General features: G+C 40.1%; 2 protein-coding genes across 5 annotated transcripts in view; one reads left to right on the top strand and one right to left on the bottom strand.

Annotated features, from left to right (window-relative positions):
• Positions 1-11,103, bottom strand: part of RB195_015471 (uncharacterized protein) — a gene marked incomplete at both ends in the record, with an annotated part of 20,506 nt that extends 9,403 nt beyond the window's left edge. The window contains 6 exons of one of the 3 annotated variants that reach the window (XM_064206202.1): positions 2,504-2,653; positions 4,480-4,590; positions 4,837-4,893; positions 6,534-6,711; positions 7,757-7,769; positions 11,016-11,103. In XM_064206202.1, coding sequence (XP_064062083.1) covers positions 2,504-2,653; positions 4,480-4,590; positions 4,837-4,893; positions 6,534-6,711; positions 7,757-7,769; positions 11,016-11,103 — 597 coding nt within the window. Of the gene's footprint in view, positions 1-2,503; positions 2,654-4,479; positions 4,591-4,836; positions 4,894-6,533; positions 6,712-6,879; positions 6,985-7,756; positions 7,770-11,015 lie in introns of those variants that run through there. The other 2 variants (XM_064206203.1, XM_013453439.2) reach the window with 2 other exon arrangements.
• Positions 8,148-19,165, top strand: RB195_015470 (uncharacterized protein; the record flags this gene model as incomplete). 2 transcript variants are annotated; one of them, XM_064206200.1, is made up of 12 exons in its annotated part: positions 8,148-8,211; positions 9,384-9,451; positions 10,270-10,449; positions 10,506-10,568; positions 11,442-11,537; positions 11,595-12,077; positions 13,432-14,616; positions 16,323-16,472; positions 16,799-16,907; positions 18,551-18,666; positions 18,794-18,909; positions 18,988-19,165. In XM_064206200.1, 12 exons carry the CDS (start codon positions 8,148-8,150, stop codon positions 19,163-19,165), a joined length of 2,808 nt encoding a protein of 935 aa, XP_064062081.1. The 2 variants fall into 2 exon arrangements, with proteins under 2 accessions (XP_064062081.1, XP_064062082.1); XM_064206201.1 differs by lacking the exons at positions 8,148-8,211; positions 9,384-9,451 and adding an exon at positions 9,760-9,846.

The raw sequence follows: 19,165 nt of genomic DNA, 5'->3' as shown, positions 1-19,165 counted from the left end.
TGATAGGACCTCTTTGGAAGGCTCATTTAGATAATGGTGCTAGGCTAAGATTTACTAAAGCTGGGGGTTTGAAAAAATCTGAAACACTGCTACCAGATTTCTGCAACGGTTGATGAAGGATCTACCTTTATTGTGCAAGTTCGCGAACAAAAAAAAAAAACGCTAGTTTTGCCAAAAGACGCGGAATACGGAAGCCCACTGTATCTCTTTGGCGGCCGACATTCAATACATTTAGATGTACGCTGTTCTCGAGTGTACTGCTGAAGATGCCAATTAAATCTGGCGAGAAAACAACGTCGATTTGGATCCAAGCCTATCAAGGGTTTTCACTTTCCGTGAGGAGGATATATATTATTATGAATCATAGTTCCTATTCTTGCGTTAAGTGTTTTCCCGCACGAATTCTGAGAAAATCAGATCAGAAAATAGCATATTTGTTATCGCATACGAAGTAATTCTACTGGACAAAGTCCCATAAGATTCCGAAAAAGGAAAAAGATCCTACAGTACACCTATAACATAACTTCAAAACTTCGCTGTAACGAGTTCTGGGTAAAAAAAAAATGCACGTCACGACTATGATCAGCATATCACATATATGAGGAATAAAACTAAAAACCAAGAAAGTAACCAAAAAAATTATTCTGACCTCACATGAAGTGGGGAAATGTAAACAAGGCCAATGAAAAAAGTGATTTGTCACCGTCCGGGACAACTTATCTTAGAAACAGTTACCCTCACTACTACCCATCCTGGTTTACTACACAAAAGCGCTCTTCACCTGCCTGTATCATTCTGGTGACGAATGCGTGCTGACTAATGTTCCAAGCGCGAACTACCCGATTTTACAAATTGCACGTTTCAGTTATTATTTTAAAGGATCAGTAACGTGTAGAAATCCAAACTCATAAACAGAAAGACGAAAAAAACTTGAAATAAGACAAAACGTTTACACACAGAATATTTTTGGAAAATTTTGGGTAATGGGTAAATTTTGGGTTTATCTCGCCACGTTCTAACCATTTTGCTGAAAGAAATCAACTTGAGGGTCAATCGTCTCCTTATTACACTTCTTCCCTTATTGAGCGGACCAGATCCAATAACGTCTTCTTCAAATTCATAGCGCATGACTAACCTACCCGTTAGACCATAACTGAGTCACTCAGATTAACCATGCGCCTGCACAAATACTGATTCAAATCATAATTGTCTGCCCGAGTCATCGGCTTGAATCACCCCAATTTGTGTGTTTTGGGAACAAACTCCATGCTCAAGCAGATGCAAATAATTCTTAGGGACATTTCCAAAACAAAAAAATAATAATATCTAATAAAGCGAAAGGTTGGTTATGTGTATGAGTTCATTTTATTTCGAAAAGGCAAAGTACGTATTCGTATTTTGCAGCCTTTCCACGTTCAAGGAAGCCTTATAAATTGTTATCCTTTACCATATGAGAGTTGACTAATATTTGACAACACCTCTTTTTAAGGATGAAAATCTTGATGGAACAAATTTCTTACGTTCTTACGCAGCATACCTTTCTCTTAGCATGAAGAAGAAAGAAACGAAAAAGATCATAAAACAAAAAGCCTTACTTAAGAACCTAAAAACCCAATTCAACATTCAAGGCATATTGTTACGAAGCAGCTTTCTATTTGTACTCAATTGACAATACATTTAAGAACTTGAAATTAAAAAAAAAGTCTGTTTACACTCCGTAATGATTCAAATTTTGGAAGACACCAAAAAGTTGGAAATTCCTCTCGAAAAATGATTAGCATCGTTTTCATAAGAGCTTTCAGTGCTCTTATTCTAAAGACTCCCATGATTTAACTAGTTTGCTTAGATTTACGCGGCTACCTTATTGATAAAATCTCTCTTGTGCTGATCTTTCAACTCTTGAAACACTGCTACGAGCAAAGGGAATGACGTTCGAGTTGTTCATGATTATGATCGTCGCGATGAGGGTTTCTTGTTGTTTTTCGCGAAATGTGACCAAATGCTGACGTCTAAGTTGTTGTGCAAAGTCATGTATAACAGCCATACACTGCGAGATCTACGAGGAAACTCTCGGATAGCAGAATTGAAAGAATTCCACAAAAATGGTGATCATTTTGTACAAATTCGAACTTGGTCTCGGTCTCCGGTACAGATGTGTCAACAAGTAACCATAAGAGGCAAGAATCCTTTCTTCATCTATAAGGAATCCCAACGAATTTCCATCGACACAAATTTCTGCACAAATACAACGAATTCGCGCCGTAGCCACCATCATCACCCCTTTTGAGAACTCTCAAGATTCGCACTCAGCCAAAACGAGGCCACACAAAGAAGACTGCGATGCACTAATACCATAATAGCTGCAGCGATTTCATCACAAAAGGCGCAGGCAATGGGAAACAACAACAACTTTTCTACGTTTTCAAAGCAGAAGGTTGAATAAGAAATAAAATAAAGTCCAAAAGAATCTTGATCAAAAAACTTCGGGACGAGAGCTACTCACTTTCGGATCGATATCCAATTTATCCGGCCCGAATGTATGATCCCATACGTGAGCCATGTCCTCCCAATTACGTACAATGCCATTGTCCATTGGGTACGATATATCAAGCATTTGTCGAAGTTGTGAGCATTCCTCGCCCACCATAAGGTCCTAAATAATATTGCGCGATGAAATGATAACCATTAATATCCGGTGCACTACAACACAAGTTTCCTCATAAAAATTTCAAAATCAAGAGTAAAATCCAGAATTAAAACACCAATTTTGCTATTCTAGTTTTCACAACTAGAATTGCAAAGCACAACAAACCTATAACATCTTGATGTTAACTTCGTACTTCCCTCTAAGATACCATTAAAACTGGGAAATTCTAGTTATCAAAATGAAAAAGAATAATAATGGAAATACCGCCGAATACATCGAATATGAAGACATCGCTAGCGGACGCAAAGAAGAAAAACTACTGAAGATCAGTTAAAAATTCATCGGCAAAGCCTTCACACACAATACAGTTAACCGATAAACTGAGGACAAGAGAACGCTTAGCTCTATCCTTAGTGCTCTGAAATGTTGGAACTACACTCATAAATATAGGGAAAGTAACCAGCTCAAAAAAATCGATATGATCAGTTTTGAAGATTTTGAAGATACGATAAGCACGAGAATACGCCTATTCAAGCAACGGAAAGAATAACCTTTCAAAAACTGGACTAAGATAAATGGGTCAGATAAGCCTGATTTGAAGAAAATACGCAATTTCCGTAATATCGAAAGAAACGTCAAATAATTCGAAGAAATGTCAATGCGACTAATTTAAGCGCCTTTTCAATCAATTGTTCGATTTAGGCTTGATCTGTTAATCATAATTTATTAGTAATTTTAATGATTGGTTTAATTTTAATAATTTAATAGTTTAAATATAACGACACTTAAACCTCGGAGACTCTTTGCACAACTAAGGTGAAGAAATTTATTCCGTTTCCATCAACAAAATATAAAATCACTAAGGCTGCTTGAAATGCTTAAAATCTTTATGATGTTCACGTCATTCTCTTATCAGTGAGAGTCCAAGGCAGGCACAGCATTTTCAAGCTTATTGGGAAGGGATAAAATCAGAAGTTGTGGACTTACTGCCAAACTACTCAAAACAATACGAAACTGATTAAAATATTTTCTATCGAATAGACAGTTGACAGAATTGTACTAGTTAATCTCAGGCTTCCTCATAATTTAATATTCCTCATAACTTCAGCAAATAATTTGATTTGCCGTTGTTGTGAGAAGAGTAGGAATTCAGCAAAGAAAACTACCATCACCTTTTTCGCACTGCTGAATGAAGTTAACACGATTTTTGCATGGAGCAAAAGAAAAACCATGGCTTTACAAATAATTCCAAGCAACGCTAAGCCAGTCACAACACTAAGTACTAGAAAAATTAAACATAAAAAACAATTAGAATGATGAAATGTTTGGGTACTCCCTACAATATCATTTATAATGTAGTAATAGCATTACAAAGTACACCACTTAGTATATCTTTGTGGGCATTTCGAAATAAGCCGGTATGAACATGAAACAGGAAAAATTGGATCTCGAGTGGACGGAACCTCACATGTGTTTAGCAAAAACCATAACTTCGACAGCTTCCAACAAATTACTGAGAATAAAGTACCTCTGCTGAGAATAGTTTTATAGAAAATTGGGGTTACTCTTCGTTTAAAACAGGCGGAAAGGAAAAAATATCCATCAAACTTGACTTTTAAACAGAGAAGTCGGAATAAAAATGGTCTAATAAGCAGAACACTAACAAGTTCCCTTATCATAGAAAAGTGAAATCAAGAAACAAGGAACCCTTCAATGCTGCGAATGTGATGGAAAAAATAGAACCAGTTATGAGCGGCAGAGTGGATAAGGCAAACAACTTCATGATGTCCAGCAAAAGAAAAGTATAAAAAAATGGATAGGCAAAAACGAACCTTGATTTCTATATTTCCGACTTTCTGAGACGATCGCACTAGCGGTCGACCAACAAGCGATGGAAAAATATGGGTTGGAAAATTTGTGCCCGCATAGCCACATTTTACAAACTGAAAGAGAAGTAAACAATGCAGAAGATTAGAAGAAGCAATACTGAGAACGCAAAATGCTACGTCATTTATTTTGCAAAAAAATAGACAGAGATTGTTGCAAAACAAGTTTTCATATGGAAAAACTATGTCAGAAACGTTGTGAAATTTAAATTAACTTTAGAAGGAAAGCGAGACCGAATGAGATTGAACTAAAAGACATTTTTCTTTCCATAAGTAACAAAGAAAGTATTAAGAAAGACTCACCCCAGACCCGTTGTCGACAACAATAATCTTCCTTCCTTGTGAATCCATTCTTGTTGCCTAAAATAACGTCTAAAAGCATGGAGAAATCCAGAAAAGAGGAACAGCTGTGCGCATCGAAATATTGAAGTCAATCAGACTTTTTCCTATAGAAAAACGATAATCACAAAACAATTAAACTACTCAGATAAACCCTAAATACATAAAAATACACAAAACAGCCAAAAAGTTACGGGAACATGTCCATCAGCAATCACTCAGATAGAAAAAGCAGACTCCAAAATCATTACAACGAAGAATCCCAACCATCAGAAGCGGTGACGCACAATGGGTCGCACCCAGCATGTCGTATGATGTGTTGTTTTGTGTGCCTAAGAAATGCATACTTTTGATGGTACAGTAAGCAGAAAACGTCTGGACTGGGGAACTTTCCATTTCGAGAAGTGGATCGTTAGTATATTCGTGCGAAATGTCGTTTAATAGAGCGTTAACTGTTACGTTTAAGGCATTTGAATTCGATACTCAGCTAAGAGATGTGGAACCTCAAATCGTTGGCAGTATCTGACATGGTTGGTGCTTATTTATCCCTATCTATCTATGTATGTATTTGTATGTATCTATGTATCCTTATCGGATCGCCCCACAAATATACGCTTCTTTTATTTCTCTAAATTGAGGAGCGGAAGTCTCTTCGCACGATCGGTCGACGGTCCAACCAAGCCTCTTGTCCCTCCGGGGTCGATAAATTGGTACCAGATTTGTCTGGAAGGATAAAAACACTGACCTGACACATCGGCTAGCCACCGCAAGTCATTGCATAGGCCAGTTACACGTTCGTGAACCTAAAACGTCCCCGAATTGAAGTGGACGTGGAGGCGCATCCCAAGCGGATTGATTAACGCCAGACACATTATCCTTTACTTTAGTCAGTAAGTGTGTCACTGATAAGGTTTCCGAGTAAAGAGCACTGTCGGCACAGGAAGTGTTCAGTCGGGTGAGCGCAACGCGTCTGCTGTGGCAGGTTCGGATCGAATCATCTTGATGAGACCCTGATTATCTGCACAAGGTCTGGTCCGCTAAAAATCAGGAAGTATATCCGAACTTGAAGATAGCTGGTTTGTCCTTCGATGATTTCTTCCCGGAAAACCACTTAAAAATTGGTTTTCGTCCTCTTCTGTTGCTGAAAGGAAGAAAAGAACTTGGCATAGAAGACATATTAGATGGGTATTTCCAATAAGACGATCAGGTTGCCTGAGAAAATTTGGAGTATGTAACGCTGGGGCCACGTCTACAACTCTGATTGCCTGCTCCTGGTGGCTCTGCTTTATCTGAATGAAATCAGGCACTCGAGTTCGAGAGAGAGACGCATTGGGAACGTACGAGCTATACAACCTGCACTGTTACATGGCGCCAGATTCCCATACGTTGCAAAAAGCTGCTGTCATCCGACACATCGCCAGAGCCCGTAACCTGGAGGGCGAACTGCCCGAAGCGAGCATAGGATCCCTGGCAACAACCCTTCGTTTTGCCCCCACTGATGTACGGATCTGAAACTTGGGTAGCAGCTTGATTGCACAGGAAGAATGCCGTGCAATCAAGCCTCTCCACCCAGGCAATGAATGCCTGCTTAGGTGGCTGCTTAACTTTTGCCATAGGGTACCCCTAATGAAGATCTTTACGTGGAAATCGACGTGGTATACCGGAGGATGACCAGCAGAAGGTATCAAAATCTTACATCGCCATCGGAAACGGATGCAGAAGATCGTCTCGCTTCTTTGCTCATATACCGAGAAGACGAGCAGATCCCCTTCTTTAACGAGTTCTGAGGAGCTTGTCGGGTTCAAGTTGGGAAAGGCCTCCTGGACGAAAATGGGAGTTCTGGACTGAGGTAGTGAAAGAGGATCCGAGGACGCTCGGCGTAGACAGGCAGTTCAGGCGGTACGTAAGATTTCGCAGGATATGGGACAGCGGTAAATTGATTGATTTTTGCGAGCTTTCGCAAAATTTCGAGAAGGTTGGGAACAGCTATGTTCAAGAACAAGACACCGCAACAATGCTGGTAGTCCCGTCAGACGATAATATCAGCTCGCCGATTAAAGGCATCACCCCACGAATCTGAGGTGGTGCGGGTTTCAGGTAGGTTTTGCCCATACAGAGTCGTAGATTATGGAGAGAAGGGTCATTCCGTTCATTTCTTCCTAACTGCCGTAGAAAACGGCCCGGAAGATACGGCTTCGAGCGTTCCGGCGCACTATCTTCTACAATGAGTTCGATTGGAGCGCCCCAGCTTTGTGCGCGCCGCATCTTGCGGGCCGTTTTTTACAGCAGTTAGGAAGAAATAGACAGACACCCTCCTCTCCATAATCTACGGCCAAATATAGGCATAACCAACCTGAAACCTGCACCACCCCAGATTCGTGGGGTGATGCCTTTAATTCAGGTAAGTGGAGTTACGCTACGAAAAATTACAACGTTAATTTTTTGTACTCGATTAGGACATAATTCCCTTATGTTCTACTCACCGTTCGCTTATAAGAAGAACAATTGTAAGAGCTTTTTTTCGAATAGAAATCTGTCGTTTTTTTCGGTTTTCTATGGAAATACGAAATTTCCGTGACAACTGTGGTCGAAGTAATTCTCAGAATGTATAGATTAACGACTCAGGAATAAAATGGTGTTTGAATTGCACTACAATCCCTCATCAAAATTTATTTATTTATCACATGATTACAGTTAAGCGTATAAACAACTAACAGCAATAGTATGAGTAAATGAACTACAAGCTAAAAAATAGTTAAATGGAAGAGTGATGAAAACAACTGTTATGTAAAGAAAAAGGTGGCAGCTACAAAAGAAAATCTGGGATAAAACCGTCGACTTTTCAGTTGTAAATCACTCCAGAATTTGTCCATTCCTCGCTCACCTTCGCTCAGGACCTGGAAGATTAGAATGAGGGTATAGAGATGTTTCACTGATCTCTTCCTCAGGAAATTCTTCCAAGAATTCACCCGAATATTAATGAAACATTTCAAGATGGATCCCTAGCGTGCGAACTGGACGTCAGGGAGAATTATCGTCGATCCTTTCACTTGCTTATGCATTCTATACCACAGATACAACGAAAGTGACCCGTGCATGTATGTATGTGTGTGTATGTGTTACAGGTTTCTCGCGATTGTTTTCCGCAACGGGGACGTCCTCGAGCCGCCCCTCCCGGCTGTTTATCCGGCCTCCGAAGCGGCTTCTGATGATAATTTGATTACTGATAGGCGAGCTGATAGTTCGCGATAGTTTTATATCGTTACACATATCGTATGCGGTTACTTCTACTTCTTTTGTTACTGTTCCCTACTATCGCTCTACCTCAATGTGTACCTGGTAAGTTGCGCAGATTATTTCGATTCTAGTTCTTAATTTCCGAACGAATTGTGGATTTCAAAATCGTATCACAATTTATTGCCGTTTTCACGTTATTTGCGATTTTTCCTTCCATTGAGGAATAAATTTCGTTGAAGATTTAGAACTTTGACTGATCTTCAAAGAACATATATTCGAAAATATTCTGGGAAATCAAGGATTTTCATCAGCATGATACCGGAAATTAATCATTCCTGATTCTGCATTCTCTTCGAAGGGAACGGTGGAGCATAAAATAAAATTTCATTATCTATGATGAACTCAGGCCCCGAAGAGTCTCAAAAGAGCTCAAAATCTGGGAGAAATAAGAAATCCTGTAGAGAAACCGCTAGAAAACTTCTGGCAACCTTCTCTCTTTTTCAGCCTAATGTTCCCCGAAGGATTTTTTGTGCTGCTAATGCAGGCAACAATTTGAGAATTTTTCGATTTTTTTTTTCTGCGAGGCAGGAGAAAATTAATTGCTGTACCTCATAGTTGATCCACCACTGAATGAGTGATCTCCAGACTCATTTTGGCGACAAAGCAAAAATTGAAATCAAACAATTTCAACTAACTACGAATTCGTTCATTCTAGTACTATAGTCACTTTGGTACCTAGTTCTGTAGCTTGAAAATACAAATAAAATTCGTTGACAATAACGATTACTCGGAAAGAGCTTCTACGCACGTTCACAGTTCACGGTGATTATAGAATTTTCTCAACCATGATTAAGTGTTTAATTAACTTAGCTAGTTAAAATTATAAACAACGTCTCTTTGACAAATTCCAATTTGTTGTAGAAAACTCTTAGCACGAGGTTTTAGAGGCGGTTTTGTACCCAAAATACTCACAATCCCAGGCCACTCACCACAGTCAAAAAAGTATCGAAAAATCGAGAGCGACATGTATTTTTCAGGGCCAAGATGTGGTTTGAGTTTTTTTTTTTTTTCTGAAACTCCGCATAAAACCAAACGAAAGGAAAATAGTGGAAAATTTTGTACGTAAAAAGAACTTGTAGAAAGAAGGAAAAAAATGCTCACATCTATCTTTATTTTACATAAGTTTCATTTTTATATTTATTATTTGTTGTTGTTCATATTTTTTATATCTTTTTATATTTCAATTATTAGGAGTTCAGAACTTCTCATTTCAGACGATGTGAACGGGCCGTGCGACAGGATAAATTCTAATCAACTACGCGGCGTTCGAGTCAAACCTTATGTATGTAAAATTATTAGATTAATACAAAAAATGCAAGTTTTCCTCGATCAGCTTCAAAACTGCTTTATAGCAAGAAAATATGAGTTTTGGGCGATCTACTTATAATACATTTTTTAAGAGCCTATTTGATGACGTCTCTAAATATTTATATGAAATTTTATCGCTTTTTCTAGGATAACTCGATCTTTATTTTCAGATGCCGATCAGAATTTCCTGTCAAATGTACTTTTATGACTTCAAACTTGGCTGAACTACCGTTCAGATCGCTCAAACCGCTCGAAACATCAACATAGCATGGGGCCGGGGAAATGTCAACGAATGCACAGTACAACGCCTTCAGCTTATCGTTATCGAGTATTGGAGAGCGTCTACCATGTGGTTCTCCTTCGAAACTGGTATTGCCGGCACGGAATTTCTGGAACCATCGTTGTACTGTGCAATCACCGGCGCTTCTCTGGGCCAATACTGTGTGGACACTTCAAGCGCATTGAGCAACTTGTAGAAGTAGATCAGACGAGAATTGTGACCAGAAATTTGAAGATAAAAACCAAACTATTCTAGAAAAAGCGCCTTGGATTAAATCCCATATATATCTATAGAAAGGGCATGAAATGAACATTCCAAGAATATAATAACAGTATAATACTTCGTACAAAATTCTTAACTCCTTGCTATAAAATATTTTTGAAATATTAGTTTTGAAAGAATTGAATTTATATTAGTTTTGAAACTGATGGAACAAAAAATCTGCATTTCTTTTATATGAACCTAAACGTCGTTGTCTGACAAAGTTAGAAAATCCTACGAGAGAAATTCAGTGGACTCATGTCATTTACGGTGGACGTGATATCCGACGACGGCAAAGTTCCAATGCTAGACATGTTTTCGAAAAGCCGGCAATAGAATTTAACCTACGTCCGTCATTGTCGACGTATCCAACGCAGCAACTTCCACAAACAATGGAACGATTTCTACACCTTAGACAACCACAACGATCGGTGGGCAGCAATCGATTGATGATATAAAATCAATATATTGATGATTTCAGTTCCAGATCAGTGGCGCTGTTCATCATCAGGCAAATGTGAAAAGACGTACGCACGGTGTGAAAAGTTTGGTACGATAATTTAATTAATTTGGAACTGGAATTTCATTCGCGATTTTGAGAGCTCATTTCTTGTGTAGTGTTCACTAGGCATAGTTTTCTCATTTCATTCTATATTTTCATCTTTTATTTCTTTTCACAACTTTCCACAAATTTTCATTTCCTCAGTTGAAAATGGAGAAATCTTAGTTTTCATTTCTACGACCATAACGAAACTTTTCGTGTCCTAGCGTCAAAGTCTGCTCTGATTTCATCAGTGATAAAACGAAGACAGTTAAGGCCAATGCCTTATATTAGGTTGGTCAAGTTCAGGTTTCTACAAAAATAAACAAGAAATCGACAGCAATAATGTATTCTCTGTTGTTGTTTACAACTTCCTTCCTCGTAATCGTGGCTCGTTGATTTTGTTGCTGTCGTTCAAAGAATGAGGAACCTATGCGCCCAACTTTTAACGCTTACCCTTCGAGTGAAGGTAGCCTTCTATTGTACAGTGGGAGCAATCCACTATCTCCGCCTGTTTTCTCGTAGTTTGGTGTGGATCCATCATTTAAAAAAACTGGTTCAGTCGCTCTTCCTCGACCTAAACGGAGCATCCAGTGTGGTACATGTCTTTGAGGTCGAAATTGCCGTCTTTGAATTACTGGGACCGATTTGGAGCGGTCCTCAGAAGCATCCGTTTCTTCGCAAACACTTCAAAAATTTTTAAAGCAACTTTTGTGGTCTTGGCTCGTCAATTAAACGCAAACAGCAGAAAGTACTTTTATTTCTGTCGATTTTTCAAAATTTTCACTAAAAAAAACGCCAGGACTTATGGACCAACTCAATAGTTCCATGAAAGTCTCAATTCAACAAATTTCGATAGAACCAATTCTCTTTTCTTTCAAGGCTCTAAACAAGGACCCTATTGACTCGTTCGAAAGAGCACTTGGTGGGGATGAGTTTGATGATCGGACTCCAATAGGGCCAATCCGCGTGATCAAGGTGAGTGGAACAAAAGAGTGGGGTTGTTATCAAAAATTCAGATCAACTATGCTTCAGATAGAGAGTGCTGAAGTGGTGGAACCACGAAAAATTGGCAGCCACCCATCGAGGACCAGTCAGATCATCCGAAGCCTTACGAGACATTTGAATGGAGTCAGAAAGCCAAAAGTGATACCGTTCTCCAAAAGAGATGAAGTCGTCAACGGTCAGATCGTCTCTCAGCCGGATGTGAAGGTCGCCAAAGTGGAGTCGACAAGAGCATCCAGGGAGATGTCCGACGACGGCGTTAGCAGTTCGGAAATAGCAAACGGAATCCTAGCGAATATCCTCAGCGAGAATTCCTTCGCTAAAAATGCTTCGGATTTGCTCAAAGTATTGACTGAACCAGAACAGACTACAATAGGGATAGATCAGGCGAATCTGCAAAACTCCACCGACACCGCTGACACGGATATCGAGGTTGCGGTTGAGACAACAAACAACGGCACCGACTCCTCGTTCGTAAATTTCAACAAGGTTGACGAGAAGATAAACGAAATTGTGAGTAACCTACATTTTAATTGAAAAATCAGCTAAATTAAGCCACTGCAGCTTCTTTTCGACGAATTATGCGTAAAATTCGTGGATGTTCATTGATCTCGAAATCACCCGCCCGCAAAATCGAAGACACCCTCTAAATAGCAGAAGAATAGGAACGCAAACACAACAGAATGGTATATTGTTTGGAAAAAGAGAGAAAAAGAGAAAAAAAGAGAGGGTTTAAAAGAGCCTGTTTGCTCTGTCACGCATTATTAAATAAAACTTCTGGAACAAAAATGTATATCGAAGTAAACTGTAGCATTTTTTTATATGCACATTGATGACACATTCATTGATAGCTGAAAGCGAAGAATGAAGTTTAAAAGGAGCGTGTAATGAAAATGGTGTAGTACGGAAACCTGATAGAAAGCACAGAGGGCGGGGTGTTGATTACCAATATAATTGTGGCTCCGCTCAACTCCCCTTAATGGTCCTAAAAAAACGGCGTGGGAAATGCGTTTATTCCTGCGAGGTAACTTGGGACGTAGCACCCTTGTGCACGCACCGCATTCGGAAGCGAGCGGTCCAGAATCTGTGAGGTCTCCTCAGCAGCCTACACATATAAATGTATAGGCTACTGAGAGAACCGATGAGTGTAGAACGGTGCCGCGTTCTAACGTAACTCGTAGGAACAAACGCTGTTCCCACGCAGCTTTTTTCTTAGGAAAAGGGAGCGGATTAATATTCGTAATCTACACCTTGAATTCTTGTGTCTTCCAGTAGGTTTCCACACTAAGCGAGGAGAAACGCAGAGCCTGAACTCATTTCACGCGGTTGTTTTCTATTATTTGCTAAATTTTTTGGAGTTTTATTTTTTAATGGTTTTATTTTCTTACAAAAGAATACAACATATAGCTCGTACACGTCAGTCGCACTGTTGTCAATGGCTCAAAAAGATCATAACACCAGTAGGAAGGGACCTATTCCCATGCATTGTTTTTTAAAGAGAAGAAAGATGTGAAGTTGTTTTTGTTCCATTGTATAAAATGGATATAAAAACGAAGACTCGGATAGAAGAGAAACCTAGAAAGCGCAGATAACTTCTAATCATATTAATCTTTAATGTTAACTTTTAAAAAATGAGGACTATATTCTGCAAAACAATCTCGGTATGTGTTCGGTAAAAAAGACCTTTTGCCGTGATTAAAGTTTAAAAAAATATATTTTATTCTATTATATTTTATTCCTAAGTTTTATATTTTATTTTAAAATATATATATATATATAAAATAAAATATAAATATATATATGAAAATATATTTTATTTTATTTAAAAAAAAATATATTTTATTCTTAATTTGATTGCTATTTTCAGGGATCCGAGATAGACGACTACAGTGTCGACGAAGAATGGGAAGATTTCGCGGATGCTAAGGATGGCACAGCGGTCTCAGCGCGGTCACGCCAACCGGGACAGAATTCCAGAAGACGTACTTCACAGAAAACAACGCCTACTCCAGAGACGATCACAAAAGCAACTATAACCAGTACTGACGTCACTTCATCGGCAACAAATGCTCTTCAAAGTAAGGAGTCGCTTTCCGACCTACTGGACATTTTGGGTGAGGACGGGAATGAACGAAAGGATGAAGAAAGTACGACTATAGCCGATGCTGTTCCAAGCAGTACTACGATCTCTTCTGGAAACAGTGCTGAGAAAAGTAAGTCGAGCGATTCGTCTGAGGAATCCTCTGAAAAGCAAAAAACTACAGTTACAAAAGCAACTTCTGTCACTATCGCGACAACAACTTCACGTTTCGACGACGACTTTAGAACTGCCGTGAAGGAAGAACGAGCTGAAGTGATAAGAATCAGGATGCGAGAAAAAGACGCAAAGAAAAGTGCAATTTCCAAGAAGAAAACTTCCAAGAAGAAAGAAAGTAAATCAAAAGATGCTGTTGATCCCAACACCGACATTACACCATCCATTGAAAAAGAGAAGAGAATAAACACACGCCCAAAGAAAATGAGTCAAGAAGAAGAAAAATTGGATGTTGAGGGCGAGGAAACGAAAAGGAGAGGGAAGAAAACGGAAAATAGCGTAGATGAAGACGGCGATGAAGACGCAGAGGAGCATTCGCGAGAAAATAACAAAAATAAGGATGAGGACTCTGCAAAAGAGGAAAACGATGACGACGACAGTGAACCTAATACTAAGGCAAAAAAGAAAGGAAAGAAAATGGAAGAGAAACAAATGAGAACTGTAGAACAAGCAGATGTTGATGCAGAATCGACCACTGAGGCTCCCGAGGACGATGAGGAAGAAACAACTGATGCGGAAATCAAACACGGTTCCAAAAAGTCACGAAAAGGAAAAATAATGAAAGAGGGAAAAGAGAGTGCAAGCGATGAGGAAAACGAAGGAGAGGATGACAAAGGAAAGAATGAAGAAGATGATGAGGATGATGGGGATGAGGAGAAAGACGATACAATGGAAGCCACATCGCAAACGCCTGAAAATGACGATCAAACCGCTGAAGAAATAAAGAAAAACGGAAAGGTTAGAAAATTCAACAATTATGAAACGTATTTTATGATCCGAAGCCATAACGTTTAAGAATTTCCTCCAATTCACAAAAAATGTGTTGACGAGCTCAGAGGAATGAATAATTGTGCATAGTCGGGTCAAGATGACATGAAGCACGATCCAGTTGCGTCAGCTCCTCGAAGCACCGCGGCGGAGCGTCGCGGTTGGAATCGAGGTGGAACCATGGTGAACTGCAGAGATGGGTGGCGGTAGTGAGGATCCCTCACATGACACCAACCGCTACGCTCCTGCGCGCCGCTTCGGGCGCAACCGCTTACGCATCTGTCCGTTATGCCAAACTATAACTGAACCTCGCATGCGGCGCCTTTAAAATGATATGAAACAAATAAAAGAAGAAGTTGCAAAGCTTATCCTGGTCTCGATGAAGACGATTGACTCATACGATTGACAGCAGTCGAAAACGAATCGATTAAAGGCAGCATATCACGGAATTGACGATTGTGGAGTCTCTGTTGGAGAATACAGAGGTCGGATTGTAGATTACTAGGGTATGAGTATGAGTAAGAGCGTGACCACGCTCAATTTCCCCTGATTGTCCTGTAAAATGGCATGAAAACCCTTTAGTTCCTACGAGTTAGGTCAAAATGAGCCACTCTTGTACACGGTGCGGTACAACTGCTGGGGAGACCTCATCGATTTTCGCCCGCTCGCTCGTGGACGCGGCGGGGCGTGTCCGAAGATGACGCGTTTTCGTGCGGAAGAAGGCTGGTTTCTTGCCGCTTTTTCAAGAGGAGTAGAGGGAATTGAGGGTGGGCAACTCTACTCTACTCACTTATTAAAAACTAAACTGACCCACAGAGATCCCGGCATCGTCAATTTTGTGACATGGTCCCTTTAAGCACGCGACGCATTTCAAGCACATGTGCATCGCAGTAACCGCAGTAATATAGCTTAGTCGGAAATTTGTGGACCCTGCGCTACATTCCATTGTGCTTTCGACAAAGCTGCAGTAGAAGTCGGCGCTTACTGTTCCTCACCCTAGAAGCCAACCACTAGTTGCGCTTCAATGTTGCTCTCGCAGTCTGCGAGCAGTTGTGAATCGCTCCGCTACGTGCGTAGACGTTTACGCTTTGCTGCGCTATAAATTAAAATATTTCGACGTTGTTCTAAATGAGCATTAAGATGCATGTACCTACAAGTACGTCTACGCAGTATTCCGTATTCCGATTTCCTGGGGGTGATGCCTTTAACTACTCCCGCAGCAGTTAAAGGCATCACCCCCAGGAAACTGAGGTGGTACGGATTTCAGGTAGAGTTTCCGTATACGTGACTATGGAGAGGTGGGTGATTCCGTCCATTTCTTGCTAATTGGCGTAAAAGACGGCCCGGATGAGGCGTGTGCACACGGCTGGCGCGCTCCAATCGAAGTCGTCGTAGAAAATAGCGCGCCGGAGCCGTGTCTTCCGGGGCGTTTTTTACGGCAATTAGGAAGAAATGAACGGAATCACCCCCCCCCTCCTTGATCTACGATCCCGCATACGGAAACTCCACCTGAAATCCGTACCACCTCAGTTTCCTGGGGATGACGCCTTTAAGCGACCTGAGTTCACAGAAACGCTACTTTCTAAAGAAGGAAAATCTACACAACTTTGGATTTTCTTTTATCAGTAAAATTTCGTAGCATTACTTTTTCCCATTGTAAGCAGCTTCTACTTAAGAAAAGAAAAGAGAAGAAAATGAGAGTAAAAATTGGTGAGGAGGAGGGAGAAGAAGACAAACAAGAGGAGAAGAAAGACGGAGAAGAAGAGGGAAATGATGACACAACAACAACGGATCAGCCAACAAAAGGTGGAGGCGAAAGTACAAATGTGGGTATCGGTACTATTTATTTCATTTTAATTAAGTACATACCAGTCCATGAACGAAAGAATCCCCGTATCTTTTCTAAATTAAATAAACCGGCAAACCAAATTTTTCATTTGAGCATTTGAGCGAAATAATTTTAAAAAATTTGATCTACTTCAAATATTTCCTGTCGATATTCTGCCTTCTTTATGGCTATTCTTCCATACCTGTCTTTAAATACTAGTTTTGTTCCTAACTTTACAATTTTTTCACAGGGGACTCTACAGTAACTCCAGAAAGTGTTACTGAAAAAGCTATCTTTACACACTAATCAACGTATCAATCCCAGATTCGAACGGACATGATTATGGCAAGCTTGAAAGATGCTCCAAACGCAAAGTACTACTATCCTCCGAAAATAACGGTCCCATTACCGTCGTGTTTCTATAATCCCTCAGGTACGGTACTCATATGCTTGATGGAACTCAGCAACCATGACTTCTTCTTTCCTATAAGAAGGCTTCGTAGTTAAAAAAAAGTTGAAGTTAAATTTTACAAAGGTCAAAACGACTTGATTTGTGGTGTAAATGCGTAACATTTTGCAGTTGCGGTGGGGCTTCTGCTGGTTCTAATCGAGCAAGTGAGCTGAATGAGGATCCTGTCCCCGTTCAAGTCCACATTAGGGTTTTAGCAAGTGAAGAAAGGAAGAAAGAGAAAGGAGAGGGAGAGACAGAAGAGAATAGATAGCTAAAAAACCAAAAACAGAAAACATTCGCGAGTTCGAAACCCGGTCCCCGCTGGACCGAAATACCCGCAAAAAAAAACTTTTAAAAAAATTAGAGGGCACTTAAGAAGTTAATGACTCAACTTCACTATTTAGACGAATGATTCGTTGTCAGCTCTTCAAAATTGAAGGTATCACCCCACGAACCTGGGTGGTACGGATTTCAGGTGGAGTATTCGTATATGGGATCGTAAGTTATGGAGAGGAGGTGATTCCGTCGATTTCTCCCCGTATCAGTGGGAACGGACAACCCCGGAACGCTGTTTCTTACGAAGTCATCAATTGCAGTGCGCCACCCTAGCGCCGCTCCCTCCTGTGATTCGTTCGACTGGGTTTTCGACGAATCACAGACGGGGCGGGGTTGGGCGGAGCGCAAACGCTGCACATTGCAACATAATCCGTCATAAGAAACAACATTCCGGATCGTCCGTTTCCAATGATACAGGGAGAAACGGACGGAATCACCTCCTCTCCATAATCTACGATCCCATATACGAATACTCCAGTTGAAATCCGTACCACCTCAGGTTCGTGGGGTGATACCTTTAATTTCATTATTAATTGCTTTTTGCTTTTCCGCTTTTTTCATCTAATCGAGTGCTGAAAGGCCCGAAACTGTTTGCGAAATTTGTGCTGTGTATGGAGGTCCTTGAATGAACATGCCAAAATTTACAAGAGGTCCTCTACCCAAGTATGGGGATAATTTATCGAAACACGGCATAGTTCAATTGGAATGTAAAAACCTGATAAAATTGAGATTTTTGCACGAGTGTGAAAAAGTGTTTGATCTTGGACATCGACCTGGTCGTCGTTACACTTGATGAAAAGCTGTCCGATTCTAACTATATTGTAGGCGAAGATTTTTTTCTATCAAATTTCAAGTTTCTGCTTCCTATGCTTTCCCTTTTTCCATTATTTAGTTGAGACGCATTTGCTAAAAATGGCAATTTTTCATGTGGGTCCCATCCCACCAAAAAGAGACTCGGAGATGCCAGAAAACAGTAATTTAATCTTCTCGCAGACGGCCCTTCTTCAAAGCCTTCACTCACGAAAGCACTCCCCAAATGCTTTTGTCACGAATTCATCGGTTACCTTCCAAACTTAAACAGCAGTTTCTACCAGTGGGAGTTAGAAAATTTAATAGCAAAAAAAAATTGGAAACAGCGTAGTCCTGAGTCAGTTATTTTGTTTTTAAATGGGTCATCTCCCATCACGACCACTAATTCCGCCCATCTCAAGTACAATAGCTTACGTAACTGCACCACAAGTTAGTCCGTTTTGATCGGACCGTATTGCTTGCAAAATCTATTATTTTAGGTTATGTGTGTTGCAATTTGCAGCTGAACAATCTTATTGAGGACACTTTTCAAGAGATCAAAAATATCCAAGAATATAGTGGTTGCAATATTGCCAAAATGGCTAATACTATACAGGTCGGTAAAGTGCCTTTACGCTCAAATTTCTAAGCATAATGACGTATATGGGATCTACTGCGACATGTTTAATAAAAATCAATAGATATGACTTTGATGAGAATCAATAAGCACGCTCCGGTTCCAGAAAAAAAGCGAAGAAATGTTCGGACATCCATTCGAAAGCATCGTTGCACTTTCTGACTTTGCTCAAAATGTGCACTTTGCCGGAGATTTGGTTTGTAAGGTGGAGATCGATGGGAAGTAAGTGCACTAACCAATATGAAATTAGCGAAATCATTTGAAGTCCCAATGTTTTCGCTCAAACTTTCCAAACTTCAGGTATATGCTCACCTATGCAACGCCCTACGACGCTGACCATGCAGTCGAGCCGGTTGCTGCACCTGAACATGCATCGGAGCACGAAGACGATAAGAAAGGAAAAGATGGCAAAAAGAGAAGAAAGAAATTGAACCATACCAAGAAGAAGCCATTGCCAATACATAACTTTAGAATGTAA

This window comes from Necator americanus, chromosome V (assembly GCF_031761385.1).
Source record: "Necator americanus strain Aroian chromosome V, whole genome shotgun sequence".
NCBI classification, from domain to species: Eukaryota; Metazoa; Nematoda; class Chromadorea; order Rhabditida; family Ancylostomatidae; genus Necator; species Necator americanus.
This window is presented reverse-complemented; position numbering and strand designations above follow the sequence as displayed.